Source organism: Heloderma suspectum, chromosome 13 (genome assembly GCF_057233095.1).
Source record: "Heloderma suspectum isolate Gila_16-S chromosome 13, 16-S_ref, whole genome shotgun sequence".
Lineage (NCBI taxonomy): Eukaryota > Metazoa > Chordata > Lepidosauria > Squamata > Helodermatidae > Heloderma > Heloderma suspectum.
In genome coordinates, this window is record NC_139470.1 from 21,074,069 (window position 1) to 21,093,460 (window position 19,392).

The 19,392-nt window shown below is 46.2% G+C and overlaps 1 protein-coding gene across 2 annotated transcripts in view; it reads right to left on the reverse strand.

The window, feature by feature from the left end:
• Positions 1-19,392, reverse strand: part of FBXW8 (F-box and WD repeat domain containing 8) — a 105,065-nt gene that overhangs the window by 64,877 nt on the left and 20,796 nt on the right. For both annotated transcript variants that reach the window (XM_084819672.1, XM_084819673.1), the window contains exons 3-4: positions 18,423-18,587; positions 16,125-16,213 (exon numbers count right to left, since the gene is read on the reverse strand). In XM_084819672.1, the coding sequence (XP_084675798.1) occupies positions 16,125-16,213; positions 18,423-18,587 (254 nt within the window). The remainder of the gene's footprint in view (positions 1-16,124; positions 16,214-18,422; positions 18,588-19,392) is intronic.

Sequence of the window (19,392 nt, forward strand, 5' to 3'; positions counted from 1 at the left end):
CTCTTTCAAATGGGGATCAACTGCCTACCCGGAGCATAGGCTTCTCTGCTGTTCCTTGCTTAGTTGCTGGTGATTAGCCTCTGAAAGAGACATTAAGTTGTAAAAGGATTAAAGCCTTGAAAAGAATCCTTTCGTCTGTGTCTTGAGTTGGCTATTGGAGTCTACTGAAAGAGGCCGCTAGGGCGCTCCTGACAAGCATGTGCTTTCATGGCCTAGAGCTAGGTGTATAAATAAGGTGGTCTGGGAAAGTTGGTAGGTCCCAACAGAGCCAATGGAGCATTCCTAGAGCTACCATGGGGGTCATGGTCAAACATACATGGAGGGGAGCAGGTTGGGGAAGGCTGCTGCTTTAAACGTATGAAACTGTTAATCCCACCCACTCTCGCCCCACGCCTCCGAACGTACAGTAGTGCAATTTTGCAACAGAATCTGGGCTCAGCCTATGACGTAAACCATTGTAGATTTGGGGACTTGGAGAATGTTTGCTGCTGAACTCATGCTGGATGAAAACAATTGCTCAATGGTCGGACCAAGCAAGGGAGAAGGGGAGCCAGAGGAAAGAGCGTTCCTTGCATTCCTGTTGGCTGATTCACCTGCGAGACTCTTTTCATGAGGACAGCAGAGGAATTAATACACTTGCCACTTCAGGCAATTCTACCCCCCCACACACACATTTTGTAACCTGACCTCTCTGAACTGGTGATGATGTCATCTGGGTTTTTTTCCTGCTGATAAAGGAGACCTGTCAATGAGAAGTTGAGTGTGTGAATGTAGTGGAAGAATTGAGCTTATTTGTGGGAGTGCACTGAAAAGAGTTATTTCTACCATGGGGACATGCATGAGAGATATATTAACATACTCCAGTATAAAACAAAGACGGGACAAAGCTTCTTAGTTTGAGGCAGGGTCCAACAGCGTCATTCTGCAAACTCAAATAGTGCTAGCAGAGCTCCGCCAAACCTTTCTGTTGTGCAAGTGCTTGCGCATTACACTTGTGCAATGTGTTGTGCAGCCGACTGCACCACCAGCTGGGTAACTGTGCTTGCACATATATCACTTTTGCTGGATTCTCCACTTGCGCCTAGTTCGGAACCTAGCTTACACTAGAGCAATGTCATTCGTGCTAGGAGAACGACACGGATACTTCCCACCCTTTCTTTCACACAGAAGCAGTTCGTTCCACATAGGATATGCTGATATCCTCCCAGTTCAACTGCTATGTCATAAGCATTTTAAAAATAGAGGCCTTTCCAAAAAATTGGGAGGAAAAACAGCTCAGACTCAATGCTACTCGATGGGCAAATTTCAGATTTACAGACTCTTCTACAGATTAACATACATAAAAGAGAAACAGCAATACGAACACATTGTTCCAAGGTAGAAATGGAGGGAAAACAGCCCTGTATGTCTGTTTCATCTCATCTGTGAAAAAAACCTCCAATTCTGCGTTGTTCCCATTCAACCAACCGAAAAGATTGATTGATAGCAACTTGAGCTGCGGGCTGAGAGAAGCAGCTCTCATCTCTCCTTTCTCTCCTGCTTATGGCCTGACATCAGAGAACTCAATCTGGCAGGCGTGTGTTTATCAATAACACTTTGCGCAGCGGTTACGATGCTTGTTTTCTGGGTCAGACCTTGGATTCCTTTTCATTTGAGACTGCGATGTTTGTGGTTACCTCACTCCCCAATCAATGCTGTATACAACCCAGCCTTTCTATGGTTACATGTCTCAGACGAGCTGCTTAAAGTGACAGTACCACTTCTCTATGTGTGCCTCTGTCTCAAAACAATACAAAGCCACCTTCCCCGCCCCCCTCGCCCCGGCTTAGAAAATGCCAAGACGGCACTGCAAAATGGAGACTTTCTCAAGGACACTTAGCAATTGCAGATAATTAGCAAGCAGCAGATTTTTTAAAAGGTATCTGCAGATGGGAGCTCAAGTTGTTCCTCTTTTATCTCCATTCTGGGAGTCTAAATTCTCTTCTGTCATAAGTAACTCTGTTCAGATTACTGAAAAGAGGTAACTGCCTTGATAGTGTTGATCTGTTTCACTTTCCCTTAGCGCCCCCCCCCCCACACACACACACATCTTTTGCCCAGGGATGGGCAAAATACAGCCCTTGCTTCCCCCGAAATGAATTAAAAACAAAACAAGAAGGCAAATGACCTAAATTTGTCCATTTTAGTGCTACTGAGCATTATGGAGCAGTTTACCACTTCAAATTTCAGCAGCAAACCAGCAATTTTTAAATACATATATTATCTCCCCACCCCCACCTGCCAGTGCAGCCCGCAGGGGAGGGCAAAAATGGCATCTGGACCTCCTGCTCTAGCCACTTGGAGACAACGGATACCTTTCCCCATTCTTCCCTCTCTCCCCCCCGCCATCTTTACTTATTAATATACTCTTAAGGCAACCAAGAGATGAGAACTGTCAGACATTACGTTAGTGAGATATTGATATTTTATTCAAAATAATATTAGAAACAACGTAAGGAGGGCCCATAGCTCAGTAGTGGCGCACACATGCTTTTCATGTGGAAAGTCCCATGTCCCACCCCTAGCACTTCAGCTTAAAGGATCTTAGACAGCGCAGCAAGACTTCTCCCTGCCCAGGACCCTGGAAAGCAGTTGCCAAGTCCACAGCAGACTTTACTGGGCTAGCTGGACCAGCAGTCTATAAGGTGGCTTCGTATGTTCAGTAGGGAATGCAATCAGCATAGTATGGAAGAGTCCCAAGCAGCAAGAATCCTTTTAAAAAGAAGCACCTGGTCCTGGTCAGAGTCATTTCTCGATGTATCTCCATCCACTAAATTGGTGCTTTATGCTCATCATTCTAGATGGTTTTGTTGCGTGTCAAGTCAACAAGGCAGCTAACATTTGTAATACACCCAGGGGCCTATACTCTCATAACGAGGTTCTAAAATTAGCACTGTTGATTCTCTAAGCTCATGCATACCTTCGCAGTCATTTCTTCCCTTGCTGCTAAAATAATCTCTTATTAGGTCATTTTTTAATCTAGTCTACATTTCTCATTCTTGAAGCCAACAGAGCTGCAATCCTGACAAGAACAACTCCAAAGGCAAGAGTTGAGTAAATAAAGCCAAGGAAGTGGGCAAATTCCTGGAGGATATGTCTATCGATAGCTATTACATTAGCCAAGATAGTTAAAGGAAACCTCCAGCTTCAAAGGTAGCATACCTGTGAGAGGCCATATCTTACAAATAGAGACTGTGTTTTTCTCCGGTCCAGTCCTTGGCATCTACAGTTAAATAAAGGACCAGGTAGGAGGTGACAGGACAGACCTCTGCCCAAGTCTCTGGATAGCTGCTACCAGTCAGAGTAGACAATACAGGGCTAGATGGACAAATACTCTGATGTGGTAGAAGGCAAGTTCCTACTGTTCCTACTGCTTGAGCACCACTGGGGAACAGGCAGTGTCAGGGTTGGATCGGAGCCCATAGAGCCCCAAAGCAGTTCTGATTCTGAGAAAGAGATAGAAACTGTGGGAGAGGAACCCGCGCGCTGTTCAGAGGCGCCGCCGGAGGGAGAGTCCCTCCCTGCTCACATTCCTGAGAGTGGTAGCGACCCTGGCAGGCAGGGAGAGGGACAACTGGAGCTTCGGGATGCTAGGCACCAGCACAGAGACAAGTGGAAGATGGAGAGCACTGAGAGGAGGCACTCAGCCCACTTGGCGCAACATCAACAGCTACGCCCTGATACCCCACGGGAAAGGGGTGGACTTTCGCCTCCTAGCCCTTAAGTTCAGAGGCTTCCTGCCTTTACCCTCCAAACGGAGATCAACTGATTCACTAAGGCTAGAAACCCCTAGTAGGCAGCTCTGTTAAGTTTCCCTCATTAGGCTCGTGCAATTAGCATCTGTAAGCATCATTAGGTTGAATGGAAATAAAGCCTTGGAAAAGAGCCCTATCGTCTGCGTGTTGATTCTGGCTACTTGAGGATTTCAGAAGGCAGCAAGGGCACTCCTGACAGGCAGGGGCTGTGGCTTTCATGCCTTGCTTGCAAGCTTCCCATAAACATCTGGCTGGCCATTGCTGGATACAGGATTCCAGTCAAGAGAGAACAGAATGAGGGCCAGCATCACAGGTAGGCATGATTAGGAACATGTCAAGGACTGACAAAGGCTCCTCCTCTGCACCACTGCAACCCGCTTGTTCACCTGCCTTTTGCTTTGGCCCAGACAACAGTGATGGTGAGAAGGAGGAGCAGCAGATGCCGACTCGCTCACGATCTCTCTCTGCTGTCAAGCAAGGAATTATTTATTTATTTATTTATTTCATTTCTATACCGCCCAATAGCCGAAGCTCTCTGGGCGGTTCACAAAAATTAAAACCAAACGCACAATAAAACAATTTAAAATATATAGAACATTAAAACCACAATACAACAATACAACCACAATAAAATCTAGCAGCAGTGCAGGAGTTTAAAATACAGATTTAAAACAGCAAAGCTAAAAATTTAGAAAGCTAAAATGCCTGGGAAAATAAAAAGGTCTTCACCTGGCGCCGAAAGGAATACAATGTAGGCGCCAGGCGAACCTCTCCAGAGCCGGGGTGCCACAGCAGAAAAAGCCCTCCTCCTAGTAGCCACCCGCCTCACTTCCTTTGGCAGGGGCTCACGGAGAAGGGCCGCTGATGATGATCTTAAGGTCCGGGCAGGCACATATGGGAGGAGGCGATCCTTCAGGTAACCTGGCCCCAAGCCGTTAAGGGCTTTGAATATTAATACCAGCACTTTGAATCGGGCCCGGAAATGGTCTGGCAGCCAGTGCAGCTGGAAAAGTACTGGTGGAATATGAGCTCGCAGGCCAGTCCCTGTTAACAATCTTGCTGCCCTATTTTGGACCAGCTGAAGTTTCCGGACCGTTTTCAAAGGCAGCCCCACGTATAACGCATTGCAGTAATCCAGACGAGAAGTTATCAGAGCATGGATAACTGTAGCTAGGCTATCTCTGTCCAGATAAGGGCGTAGTTGGTATACCAGCCGAAGCTGATAAAAAGTGCTCCGTGCTACTGAGTTCACCTGTGCCTCAAGTGACAGTTCTGGATCCAAGAGCACCCCCAAACTACGAACTTGATCCTTTAGAGGGAGTGCAACCCCCTCCAGAACAGGTTGAATATCACCTAGCCGGGCAGACGAACCACCCACTAACAGTACCTCCGTCTTGTCTGGATTGAGTTTCAGTTTATTGGCCCTCAGCCAGTCCATTACCGTGCCCAGGCACTGATTAAGAACAGCCACTGCCTCACCTGGTTTTGATGAGAAAGAGAGATAGAGCTGGGTGTCATCCGCATATTGATGGCACCTCAGCCCACACCTCCGGATAACCTCCCCCAGCAGTTCCATGTAGATGTTAAACAGCATGGGGGATAAAATAGAGCCCTGTGGAACCCCATGGCACAATTGCCATGGCACAGAGCAATAATCCCCCAGCACCACCTTCTGGAATCGGCCATCCAAGTAGGAGCGGAACCACTGTAGTGCAGTGCCTCCAACTCCCAACCCAGACAACCTATCCAGAAGGATACCATGGTCGATGGTATCGAAAGCCGCTGAGAGGTCCAGGAGAATCAACAGGGTCGCACTCCCCCTGTCCCTCTCCCGGCAGAGGTCATCCCACAGGGCGACCAAGGCAGTTTCCCTTCCAAAACCAGGCCTGAAGCCCGATTGAAATGGATCTAGATAATCCGTTTCATTCAACAGTGCCTGGAGCTGTCCTACAACCACCCGCTCAAGCACCTTGCCCAGGAAGGGGATGTTGGCCACTGGCCTATAATTGTTAACATCCTCTGGGTCCAGGTTAGGCTTTTTCAGGAGTGGTCTAATTACCGCCTCTTTTAAAGCGGCAGGCACCACTCCCTCTCTCAAGGAGGAATTTACAACCTCCTGAACCCAGCCAGACAACCCCTCCTTGTTTGATTTAATAAGCCATGAAGGGCAAGGGTCAAGCACACAAGTGGTCGATCGGACTTGGCCAAGCACCTTGTCCGCATCCTCAGGCCTCAGTAACTGAAACTCATCCAATAAAACTGGACCAGACGGTGCTCTGAACGCCTCTACCAATGGAACTGCATTAATGGTGGTGTCCAATTCATGACGAATCTGAGCAACTTTATCCTCAAAGTGCTGTGCAAACTTGTCACAGCGTGCTACCGAGGGTTCCACCGTCTCTCTCCCTGGCCCAGAATGTAACAGGCCGTGAACCACTCGGAAAAGCTCCGCTGGACGACACTGAGAAGATGCAATGCTGGTGGAAAAAGACTGTCTCTTTGCCACCCTCACCGCCACAGAGTAGGCTCGATAGTGGGCTCTTACCTGTGTTCGGTCAGACTCAGCACAAGTTTTTCTCCACCTGCGTTCTAGCCGTCTCCCCTCTTGCTTCATTGCCCTCAGCTCAGGTGTATACCAAGGAGCTGGCCGGGCTCTGCTCAGAGGGAGAGGGCGCTTGGGTGCAATTGTGTCAACTGCCCGAGTCATCTCTGCATTCCACAGAGCGACCTGGGCTTCGACAGGAGCACCAGCCATACCAGCAGGAAAATCCCCCAGAGCCCTCTGGAATCCATCGGAATCCATTGATCTCCGGGGGCGGACCATTTTAATAGGTCCCCCACCCTTGCAGAGGGGAAAGGCTGCCAGAAGTCTAAACCTCAGCAGGAAGTGATCTGACCATGACAAAGGGACAGATGTTAATTCCTCCACTTTCAGATCACCATCCTCCTGCCCAGTCGAGAAAACCAGATCAAGCGTGTGTCCTTTTATATGCGTTGGGCCGATGACATGTTGGGACAGCCCCATGGTTGTCATGGCGGCCATGAAGTCCTGATACAGCGGCCTTGGCATGGAAGTTGAGATCCCCCAGGACCATCATCCTAGGGGTCCTCAACACCAAGTCTGAGACCACCTCCGTCAGCTCAGGCAGGGAGTCTGATGGGCAGCGGGGTGGGCGGTACGCCAACAGAATCCCTAATCTGTCCCGGGTACCCAACACAAGGTACAAACACTCAAGATCTGCACTCGAATGAGCAGGAAGCCTGGAGAGGGAGATTGAATTCCTATAGACCACGGCAACCCCCCCTCCCCGACCCTCAAGTCAATGTTGGTGCTGCACCGAGTACCCAGGAGGGCACAGCTGGGAGAGAGTGACCCCTCCCAGTTCCCCCACCCAGGTCTCAGTAATATATGCCAGGTCAGCCCCCTCATCCACAATCAAATCATGGATGAGGGAGATTTTACTTTGGGCTGACCTGGCATTCAGCAGCAGCACCACCAGACCCGAGGGCAGACTGGTAAGGCTGCCAGGAATCATCAGGTTGGGGGAAGAACCAGAAGAGGGGACAGCTGTAAGGTGTCTAGCCCCTCTTCTCCTCAGCTGGCCTGTTAATCCCCCAACGCCATACCTCCCCCTGCCCGTGACCACAGTTATGGTGGCACCTCCACGACCCCCTGAGTTGCCCAATAGTCCTCCCAGGCACATACTAAAATGTTAGGATATAAAATGCTCAACAGTTTAAAAGAATATAAAAGATAAAAGAGATAAAAGAGAACAGCAGCTAAGAAGGAGCAGATAAAGTCCACGTTTGCCCCTTTCCCCTTGTCTTTAAAGCTGCTGCCCTCTGCTTTGCGGTACCAAAGATAAGAGAGAGGATGAGGAGCAACCGCAGCTGGTGACAATGGCAGGGAGAAGGTAGACTCACTGATGGAGGGGGCCCATGGAGGGTGCCTTGCCCAAGGGTCCTTCAAAACCTGGAGCCAGCACTGAGTCCAGAAATCAGTAATTCCCTACCTAAATGTTGTTGCACTAGCAACTCCCATCACTGCCAATGGTTAGTGGTGAGGGGAGGTGCAGTCCAACAACATCCAGAGACCCATGTCGGGAACCACTCAACTAGATTCTTGTGCTTCAGAAACAGCTCAAGTAGGGCCATGAAAGGCTCTTCTAAAAACGAGCTTAAGGGGAGCAGAGAGAGTTCTGGCTTCATCTGAGTCATTATGGCTGCCACAAGTATACGCAGGGTACAGCTGACATGCACTTTGGTTTCCTAGTTTTGGTGAAAGAGCTCTGCTCATGGCCCGGATTAGAATAGCCAGGAGAAAAACAGGGCTATTGAACCTTCAATGGTTGTGTTAAAGAACTAATTTGGGCAGAAGCAGCTTGTCACGCCAATTTTTTTTAAAGCCTGCATTTGCTCAAATTCCCTTTTCTTTGTTGTTGTTCAGTCGTTCAGTCGTTCCCGACTCTTCGTGACCCCATGGACCATAGCACGCCAGGCCTTCCTGTCCTGTGCTCTCTCCCGGAGTGTGCTCAAGTTCATATTCATTGCATCCGTGATGCTATCTAGCCATCTCATCCTCTGCCGTCCCCTTCTCCTTTTGCCTTCAGTCTTTCCCACCATCAGGGTCTTTTCCAGGGAGTTTTCTCTTCGCATTAGGTGGCCAAAATATTTCAGCCTCAGCATCTGTCCTTCCAATGAGCACTCAGGGTTGATTTCCTTTAGGATTGACTGATTTGACCTCCTTGCAGTCCTGGGGACTCATAAGAGTCTTCTCCAGCACCACAGTTCGAAAGTATCAATTCTTCGGCACTCAGCCTTCCTTATAGTCCAGCTCTCACAGCCATACATTACTACTGGGAAAACCATAGCTCTGATTAGACGGACCTTTGTCGGCAAGGTGATGTCTCTGCTTCTTACTATGCTGTCTAGGTTTGCCATAGCTTTCCTCCCAAGGAGCAAGCGTCTTTTAATTTCATGGCTAGTCACCATCTGCGGTGATCTTGGAGCCCAAGAAAATAAAATCTGTCACTGCTTCCATTTCTTCCCCTTCTCTATGCCAGGAAGTGATGGGGCCAGATGCCATGACCTTAGTTTTTTTTAATGTTGAGTTTCAAACTAGCTTTTGCACTCTCCTCTTTCACCCTCAACAAGAGGCTCTTTAGATCCAATTCACTTTCTGCCATTAGGGTGGTATCATCTGCATATCGGAGGTTGTTGATAATTCTCCCGGCAATCTTAATTCCGACCTGTGATTCATCCAGCCCGGTGTTTCTCATGATGTACTCTGCATATAAGTTAAATAAGCAGGGCGACAATATGCAGCCTTGTCGTACTCCTTTCCCAATTTGGAACCACTCGGTTGTTCCATGTCTGGTTCTTACTGTTGCTTCTTGACCCTCGTACAGGTTTCTCAGGAGACAGGTAAGGTGGTCTGGTACTCCCATCACTTTAAGAATTGGCCACAGTTTGTCGTGATCCACACCATCAAAGGCTTTAGCGTAGTCAATGAAGCAGAAATAGGCATTTTTCTATTAAAGATTCAGGGCCCCTGTCATCCTGTGCAACAGATCCATCTTTCGGAGTGTCTCGCCTAGCAACATTTGGAGCCCAAACGGAGAGCCAGTGTGGTGTAGTGGTTAGTCCTGGACTGGGACGACCTGGGAAGCTCACTGGGAGGCTCTGGGCCAGTCACTGGCTCTCAGCCTAACCTACATTGTAAGGATAACATGGAGAGGAAGAGGACTGTAAGAGAGTAAGATTGGATTGGAAGGTGGGTGGGTGGGGCCTTCCTTTGAGCCTTCGCTTGTTTGCTACTTGCTTGAGGAGTTTGCATCTTATTTGCACTCTGCAGTCACCTTATTGCTATGCACCAGTTCAGTTCACACAGTACACTGTAGTTTTGCTTTGTGGAGGAGAGCAGGTCCTATGATCACTCCTAATTTTGATAGTATGTATCCCAGGTAAACTGCTATGAATGATGTTTGGTGTGGTGTCAGAATGAACCTTCCGAGGCAGCAAAATATGTGGAACTCAAGGGGCAGAGCAGTCGCTGAGCTGTATGTGGCTACTACCAGGAATATTATTTTCAGAAATCCATCGTTTTCTAGAAAGACGGGCTTTGCACAAACATCTGCCACCCTAGGATCATGAAAATGCCGCACGTCCCTCTGCCAAAGATACCTGAATAAGGGCCATAGAGGTTGCAAATGGAGGTTACAGTCGAAGAAAAAGAAAAATTAAGTCCTTTAAAGGAGCGCAGTCAATAGCAACTTAGCTTTTAGCTAGACACAATCAATGTTCAACATTTCATCCTGGAAAAAAGAACTACTCTGTGAATTTATTTCAAGCAGCCTTTGCCTCCGCCACTCAAAGAATCTGGCATTAATGGCACAGGGGATTTAAAAAAATAGACAATTGACTCTAATCCCACTCTACAAAAACATATCATTAAAATGAAGTGTTGCTGTAAAATGCCATACATTGATTTATGACAAGACTGAGCCAATTTCACAGTTCCTATGACATCACCACTTCTATTCACTGCCCGGCGTGGTGGCTTCAGAAGGACCAAGAGGCAGAAAAACCAGGGGAATGCTCTATCTCATGCTTAAACACACTCTGTGCACCAGGCAGGGTCAGGGTAAGTAGATTAGTGATTATCTGGGGACATCCATTCTCGAAAAATGCAATAGTTTTTAGCGTTGAAACAAGGTTAATAAGGTTCACGGCTCTAGAAGACCTGCAGGAATAAACCTTTTAAACTCTGCATTGCAGATAAAGCAATTGTAGTGATAAACAGAAAGGACGTGCCATCGTGGGAGAGAAGAAATATCTCTTGGAGGCTCAGAAAATGCAGCACAAGATACATAGAACTACGCAATATAAACCCTGTTACAGGCATGAAGGGTACCAAGTACAGTTTACCTTAAACTATTGCCATAGCCAAAAGCATTTCTACTAAAAGCCACAATAATCAGTTTATCTCTATTAAATAACAGATTCATTTTATGAATCAGGAATAAAACAATCAGTATTACAATACTCTAATCTAAAATGCACATTTTTCATTAATTTATTTTATTATTACACTTAAATCCTACCTTTCTTCCTCCAAGGAACCCAAGGCAGCTTACATGATCCTCCTCCTCTCCATTTTATCCTCACAACAATCTTGCAAGGTAGGTTAGGCCAAAAGTCAGTAACTGGCCCACAGTGAGCTTCATGGAGTGAACTTCATGAAATGAGCTTCATGGCCAAGTGGGGACTTGAATCCAGATCTCTCGAGTCGCAGTGCAACACCCTAACCACTACACCACCCTGGCACATAGACCCATGGCAGGAAAAATATCTCAAATTCCACTGAGTTAAGATGAGGGTTTTTTTTCAGTAGCCAGCCTTGCGGAAGCAAAAAAAAAAAAAAAAGTGCTTAGAAAGATTTCAAACACCTAAATACTGGCAGCCCCCTTTTAGGTGACAATGACCAAAATTTCCAGTACCCATTAGATGGTTTAAAACACCACTAACAGCAACAGTCAATTCATGGAAGCCATTTCCAATATAAAAACACACATTTTAAATCTACATGCCATGAATCATGCAGATTTAATGGACCAGATTGCACGATCAAATAAGCTACCCGGGCAGCATGGCTTGCCTGAGGGGAAAACAACCCTCAAATAACCCTACAACAAGCCACAAGTTACTTGAGTTACCCTCAAACAAGCCATGCTGCCCGGGTTTGGGTGACACGACAAGCCGCCCCCACACAGATAATTAAGGAAACAGCAACAAGCACACACTGCGGATTAAAATAAGCCATGGTGGCTTATCTGATCGTGAGAACCGGGTCAATGCTTCCAGCTGTAACATATTTAGATCATTCACGGTCATTTTCCCAGTGCAGATTCAGGCCCATTTCTGTTGCCCTGCCAAATAATCTTCTGCTATATTTACTGGCATTTCAGCAACCCAGTTAGGACCAGGTTGTTCAGTCGTTAAGTCGTGTCCGACTCTTCGTGACCCCATGGACCATAGCACGCCAGGCCTTCCTGTCCTGCGCTCTCTCCTCGAGTGTGCTCAAGTCCATATTCATTGCATCGGTGATGCTATCTAGCCATCTCATCCTCTGCCATCCCTTTCTCCTTTTGCCTTCAATCTTTCCCAGCATCAGGGTCTTTTCCAGGGAGTTTTCTCTTTGCATTTGGTGGCCAAAATATTGGAGCTTCAGCTTCAGTATCTGTCCTTCCAATGAGCACTCAGGGTTGATTTCCTTTAGGATTGACTGATTTGACCTCCTTGCAGTCCAGGAGACTCGTAAGAGTCTTCTCCAGCACCGCAGTTCGAAAGCATCCATTCTTCGGCACTCAGCCTTCCTTATGGTCCAGCTCTCACAGCCGTACATTACTACTGGGAAAACCATAGCTTTGATTAGACGGACCTTTGTCGGCAAGGTGATGTCTCAGCTTCTTACTATGCTGTCTAGGTTTGCCATAGCTTTCCTCCCAAGGAGCAAGCATCTTGTAAGTTCATGGCTACAGTCACCGTCTGCGGTGATCTTGGAGCCCAAGAAAATAAAATCTGTCACTGCTTCCATTTCTTCCCCTTCTAGATGCCAGGAAGTGATGGGGCTAGATGCCATGATCTTAGTTTTTTAATGTTGAGTTTCAAACCAGCTTTTGCACTCTCCACTTTCACCCTCAACAAGAGGCTCTTTAGATCCTCTTCGCTTTCTCCCATTTGGGTGGTATCGTCTGCATATCGGAGGTTGTTGATAATTCTCCCGGCAATCTTAATTCCGACCTGTGATTCATCCAACCCGGCGTTTCTCATGATGTACTCTGCATGTAAGTTAAATAAGCAGGGCAACAATATACAGCCTTGTCGTACTCCTTTCCAAATTTTGAACCAATTGGTTGTTCCATGTCCGGTTCTTACTGTTGCTTCTTGACCCTCGTACAGGTTTCTCAGGAGACAGGTAAGGTGGTCTGGTACTCCCATCTCTTTCAGAATTTGCCAGAGTTTGTTGTGATCCACACAATCAAAGGCTTTAGCGTAGTCAATGAAGCAGAAATAGACGTTTTTCTGGAATTCTCTTGCTTTCTCCATGATCCAGCGAATGTTGGCGATTTGATCTCTAGTTCCTCTGCCTCTTCGAAACCCCGCTTGTACTTCTGGTAGTTCTCGGTTCACATGCTGCTGAAGCCTAGTTTGTAGGATTTTGAGCATCACCTTGCTGGCATGTGAAATGAGCGCAACTGTGCAGTAGTGTGAACACTCTTTGGCATTGCCCTTCTTTGGAATTGGAATGTAAACTGACCTTTTCCAGTCTTGTGGCCACTGTTGAGTGTTCCAAATTTGTTGGCATATTGCGTGCAGCATTTTAACAGCATCATCTTTTAGGGTTTTAAATAGCTCAGCTGGAATACTGTCATCTCCGCTAGCTTTGTTGTTAGTAATGCTTTCTAAGGCTCACTTGACTTCACTCTCGAGGATGTCCGGCTCAAGTTCAGTGACCGCACTATCATGGCTATGAGGGACATTAAGATCTTTCCTGTATAGTTCTTCTGTGCATTCTTTCCACCTCTTCTTAATCTCATCTGCTTCTGTTAGGTCCCTGCCTCCTTTGTCCTTTATCATGCCCGTCTTTGCACAAAATGTTCCCTTGATATCTCCGATTTTCTTGAAGAGATCTCTAGTCTTTCCTATTCTGTTGTTTTCCTCGATTTCTTTGCATTGTTCATTTAAGAAGGGCTTCTTGTCTCTCCTTGCTATTCTCTGGAACTCTGCCTTTCTCCTTTGCTTTTCGCTTCCCTCCTTTAGGACCAGGTACTTGGATGCAAGTCAGTTTCAGGTCTAAACAGGAGACAAATCTGCCTTACTCTTTTTCTCTGTTTGCCCATCAAACAGGATCAAGGATTTACCCATAAGGCAAATCCTTGAAGCAGTTTCTATTTTCTGATCCTTGTCAAAAGTATCCCATAACATTCTTAGGTAGGGGTGGGCAAACTTCAAGCTTTTGAGATCTACTTTGTTTTTCACAAGAAATCCACGGTCCACCAACCAGAGCCAGGTGCAAAATAGTGGCTCAAGAAGATGGATATGAAATTGCAGAACATGGGTGTCGCTTAGCACATGTTCAGCCTGGGAATTTGTTTTCAGTGCCAGACTTGGAGCTTGCACACAGACCCTTTCACACAGAGATCTACTCTGGTTTTCCCCCAAGCTCTCTTGATTTCAGCAGCCTAATTTAAGAGATGGGGGAGAGGCGTTTTAAATTATTTATTTAATAAAATGGATTTGTACAGAAGTTAAAACATATACTCCATATAAAAGACACCCTTCTCTAAGATAAAATCCATTTACAAAAGGCAGAACGTTACCTTCTATATAGGGTGTAAACATTCGAATTCGTCATAACCCAGTGACAAAAAGAGTTTTTTATAGAAACTACCAGTGGGCTCCGTAATTCATTAACACGTTCAAATACATCAATTTAACTAATAAAAGAATATCCCACAGTTTCCCCGGGCATTCTTGTATCCTAGGTATCTTTTTACATTTTCAGCAATAAGCACAAACCAGTCTAGCAACCACCAGTGCACTCAACATTACCTCATATTTCTTTCTAGAGACTATATTTGACATAAAATTAAGAAGATAAGCAAGAGGAACTATAGGTACATTAACAGTAGTAAAGGAAGACATTGCTTGGGTAATCATTTTCCAACACTCTTGAGCTCTACAACACATTCACCACATCTGGAGAAAAATCTGCTCCGTTTTTAGCACAGTACAAGCAGTTACTATTTTCAACTTTATAGATCTTGTCTAATTACAAAGGCGTTAAATGCCATTGCATTGCTATTTTTATACAGATCTCTCTCAATGCTGATTTCACAGTAAACTGACTTCCAAAAAGGAAAGTCCAAACATCTGGTGAAACTGCCCTTTGTAGACCCTTTCCCCATTTCTGTGGATATTTTACACCTGCAGTACGCAGATACAATATATTTTGGAAAAAGTCTTTGTGCCCGGACCCAAAAACATAGAGCGCAATACTACAGAATTGATGCTCAACAGATCTCAGAGTCCTCCGCCTATCCTAAGCCCTCCCAGCAAGAGCCAGGAAGGGCAGAAGGAGCGATAAGAGGGTTTTACAGCCTCTCTATCCACCGTTTCAGCATTTTGTGCTAGACAGGCCTCTGAGCCCATCTAGCTTGCTTACCTTGCTGTGGGCAGGGATGGAAACAAAGAGGCTTTTGGATCCACATCCAATCCTCTTCCCTCCCCACTCACAGGCACACACCCTTTTATCATTCCTTGTCCTCATCTGAGGTCGCAAGGCTTCTGAACTGACTGAACGTTCTCCCGGTAATAACTGCACCAATGACATCCCTAAAGAAGAAGCATCACCCATGGAAACTCAGGATAACTTACACTGAACAGCATCACTTTCAAAACAAAGCATGCCTCCGTAAAGGGTTTCCTACTGTAATCACTACATACAAACAGAATCCTCCAAGTGATTAACTTCCAGTGTCAATCTGCTTAATCACAGTGGTTAAACGCCATGCTGTGAACATTAGGACTTGCATACCTAACAATTTATTTCACATACAAGACTTGTGAGCTGGTCAGAGACACCACTGCCAATGTATGGAACAGTTCCTTGGGTGGGGGGAGCCAAAATTAGCATTTTCCCGAAAGCACAGCAACATTTTTGCTTTGCCTGGCTTTTGATTATCAAGTATATGCTCATAAAAAAAACACACATCCGACGTTTGAGATTTGGAGACTTCTCAGTACTTATTTTAATTTATTATATCTATTTTCAGAGGGGTGGCCAGGTTGGTCCATTACAGCAAACACAAGCCGGTCTTAAAAAACTAACATACGTATTGTGAGCTTCCATGGACTAGAGACGACTGAATTTGCTAGCACAGCCTTCCCCCAACCTGGAGCCCTGCAGTAGCCTTAGGCTACTGCTCCCATCACACCCAGCTGGCAAGTACCATTGCTAGCTGGGGATGATGGGAGTTCTAGTCAAAGACATCTGAAGCCCACCAGGTTGGGGAAGGCTATGCTAGTCTTTAAAGTGCCATAAGGTTCATTGCCTTTGCTCTGAATTTTTGTTTATTCTTATTTCATTGTAAGTCTCGACATAGAACTGTAGCTGGAAAGTTCACCTCCCTAAGCAGCCTCAATTAAGCTGTCAATTCAGTTCTACTGCCTGGGCCACAAACTATCACAATACCCAATTATGCTGTCAGCGGGAGACAGGAGAAGAGTTCAGACTGCAAAGAAAGGAGAAAGCTACCATGCGCTTACCCAGCAATGACCACTCCATCACAAGAATGCACATCGCACAGAACTTTCCCAAGTTCGTACTGTAGCTGGCTCACAGCGCCAACGCGATTCTGCACAGAAAGACAGGAACACATTGTTAGTTCTGACCAGTCACTCAGGAATCCTTACAATTCTACTTTCCCTTCACTGGAAGGGCCATAACTCTTTGCATTCAAAAGGACCTAGGTTCAATCCCCACCATCTCCAGGTAAGACTGGGAAAGACTCCCTGTTTGAACATACGAAGAGCCATGCTGGATCAAACCAGGAGTCCATCTAGTCCAGCATTCTGTTCACACAATGGCCAACCAGCTGCCTGTGGGAAGCCCACAAATAGGACGTGATTGCAAAAGCACGCTCCCATGAGTGTCACCAAGCAAATGGTGTACACAGGCATACTGCCTGATACTGGAAGAAGCGTCTAGCCAACATGACTAGTAGCCATTGACAGTCTCATCCTCTATGAATTTCTCTAATCTCCTTTTAAAGCCATCCAAGTTGGTGGCCATGACTACATCTTGTAGTAGCAAATTCCATAGTTTAACTGTACACTGTGTGAAGAAGTACTTCCGTTTATGTCCTGAATCTCCCTCCAATCAGCTTCATGGGATGACCCGAGTTCTAGTATTTCTCTACAGCACACATAATTTTGTACACCTCTGTTATGTCTCCCCTTACTTGGCTTTTTTCCTATGCTATATAGTTCCAGATGTTGTAACCTTTCCTCATAGGGGAGACACTCCAGCCCCTTGATCATTTTAGTTGCCCTTTTCAGCCCTTTTTCCAACTGTACAATATCCTTTTTTTTAGTTGTGGTGAAAAGAGGGAGAACTGCCGCTAGCCAGAGCAGACAACACTGAGCAAGATGGACCAAAGGTAGAAGTCAACTCAGTAGAAGCCAACATTTCTTAGGTTCCTGTATTTGGGGGAAGTGTTGTAGCTGAGTGACAGAGCACCAGTTTTGCATACATAAGGTCCTGGGTTCAATCTCTGGCATCTCCAGGTAGGGACCATCAAGAGTCCTGTCTGAAACCCTAGCAAACTGCCGGTCATACTGAGCTAGATGGACAATGGTCTGACTCCATATAAAGCAGCTTCTTGTATTCCTACAGTCCATCCCAGGCATTTCCAGTAGGGTTCTCAGGTAGCAGACGCTGGGAAAGGCCTCTGTTGGACTGGACATGCCAGTCAGAGCAAGCCATACTGGGCTAAGATAGACCAATGATATAGGACTGAGTAGAAGGCAGTTTCATACATTCAAAGCCGCCCAACTTCATGGAAAATGGACAGCCCCACACAGCCAGCAGGGAACGCCATATCTCTGCGGTCGTGTCCAGAATGCCGGCAACACCCAAGCATCCACCAGAGCAGGGGTGGGCAACTTGTGGCCTTCCGCATGTTTTGGCCTCTAACTCCCATCAGCCCTAACCAACATAGCCAGTGATGAAGGATGCTGGGAGGTGTAGGCCAAAACATCTGGAAGTCCACAAGTTGCTCATCCTTGCACTAGAGGTTCAGACAGCCCACCTTGGGAAATCTAGGAGAAGTCCAAATGCTTCTTATCACAATTTTTTTAAAGGTTTTTAGGTACATTGTCAACGTGCCCAAATATGAACACCTTCATTAGTTTGGACATCTTGAAGGTGGGAATGTTCTAAGCCTGGGGTCTCCAATGAGGTGTCTTGGTGCCCGCCAGGCTCAGTGCTCCTCATGATTTTTATTTTACTTCTTAAGACTTTTTAAAATTACACTTAAAAAAAAATAACAACTGGGAGTCTGACATGCTAAGAAATGAAGTGCCAGCCTCCACCACCATTTTTACTAGTGTTCCAAAGAGTGGTTTTGCATTTTGGAGCTCAGACGCCACCTCTACCTTGTATAAGGTTCTTGGGCAAGTTACTTATCTTTTAGTCTCCTCACCTTACCTTCTGGGAAATAACATGCCCTCTATGGCAGCTATTTTATGAATGGGCAAGCCCCACCCATGGCAGCCATTTTGTGAGAGCAACCACAACACTCTCTCAAAATTCCAAATGTGCTCACCTACCCAAAAAGCTTGGGGACTCCAGTTCTAAGCGGCTTCAGAAGCTGGTTCCAGACTTCAAGGGATGACTTCAAAGGAAGCACCCTGACACCGACAGTGTGGAAGCTCACCAAACTCTCCAGTAATGCTCCATACTGTCAATCTAAAGATTCTGTATTTCAAACAGCAGCAGAATGGCCCTTCCCAGTTTAGTTCTTTAGTGTTATGATGGGTACCAGAAGAATTCTATACAGTTACCTTCCAGTTGGTTCTTAATGCCTGCTCCTTCTCCCGGCATTCTCGGAGGGTCTCTTTCCAGCAGGGAAAATCAGAGATTTGACTGTCAGGTAGGTAACCTTCATGTTGGCACAGCTGGAACCAAAGGACTTGGTCTTCTGCAAGCACCTTCCAGGTCCTGCTCACCTAAAAGCAATGAAATAAAAATTGGGTGGGGACACATCACCTCTTAGAGCAAATATCTTCACGCATGGAATTAAAATTAATTTTGCTGCACTGTGTATTATGATGTTCTACACACACACTTGCAATTTCTCTTGAACCGTCTACTGCACCAGATATGGGAGAGGTAAGATGACAACCAGGCTGAAGCCTGGTTTCAACATTCTTCTAAATCTTCCTCTCCCCTGAAATGCAAAGCATTTACAACATCATTTTTACTGGACTGTAAAGCTGCTGTAGCAAAGCCAGCAAAACACACTGGAGGAGTTTGCACGTCATGCTCAGCCACCCAAAGAATAAACCACCATGGGCTGGTTGTTCACTCGCTAATTAGGCACTCCACAGCTTTCCGCGGCTTGTTTCCTCCCTCCATGCCTCACCTCCACCAGCTCCCAGTATGTATCATGTATCCCAGGCACCTTTGTGGCAGAACTCCTTGTTCCCTCAGTCCCTACGTCAGTACCCTTTCTGCAATAGGTCCGCTGGGGTTGCCGGCTACCAAAAGAACCCCCCCCCCCCCGCATGAGATCACAAAATAGATTTAATTTTCTGAACCCTTCTGAACCTGGTAACGTGTCTGAAAATTCTTATTATTATTTTGGGTGGGTCTTGTGCAAATGCACAGGAGGGCAAGACTGCCCCGTCTGCTATTTAGCCCAGGAAACCAATATCCCCCTCTTGTCAATGTCCTTGTCAGTTTCATCCTCCATGTCAGTGCTTGCTAGGGAACACCTTTTTTTTTTTTTTAAGGTTGCTTCACCTACTACCA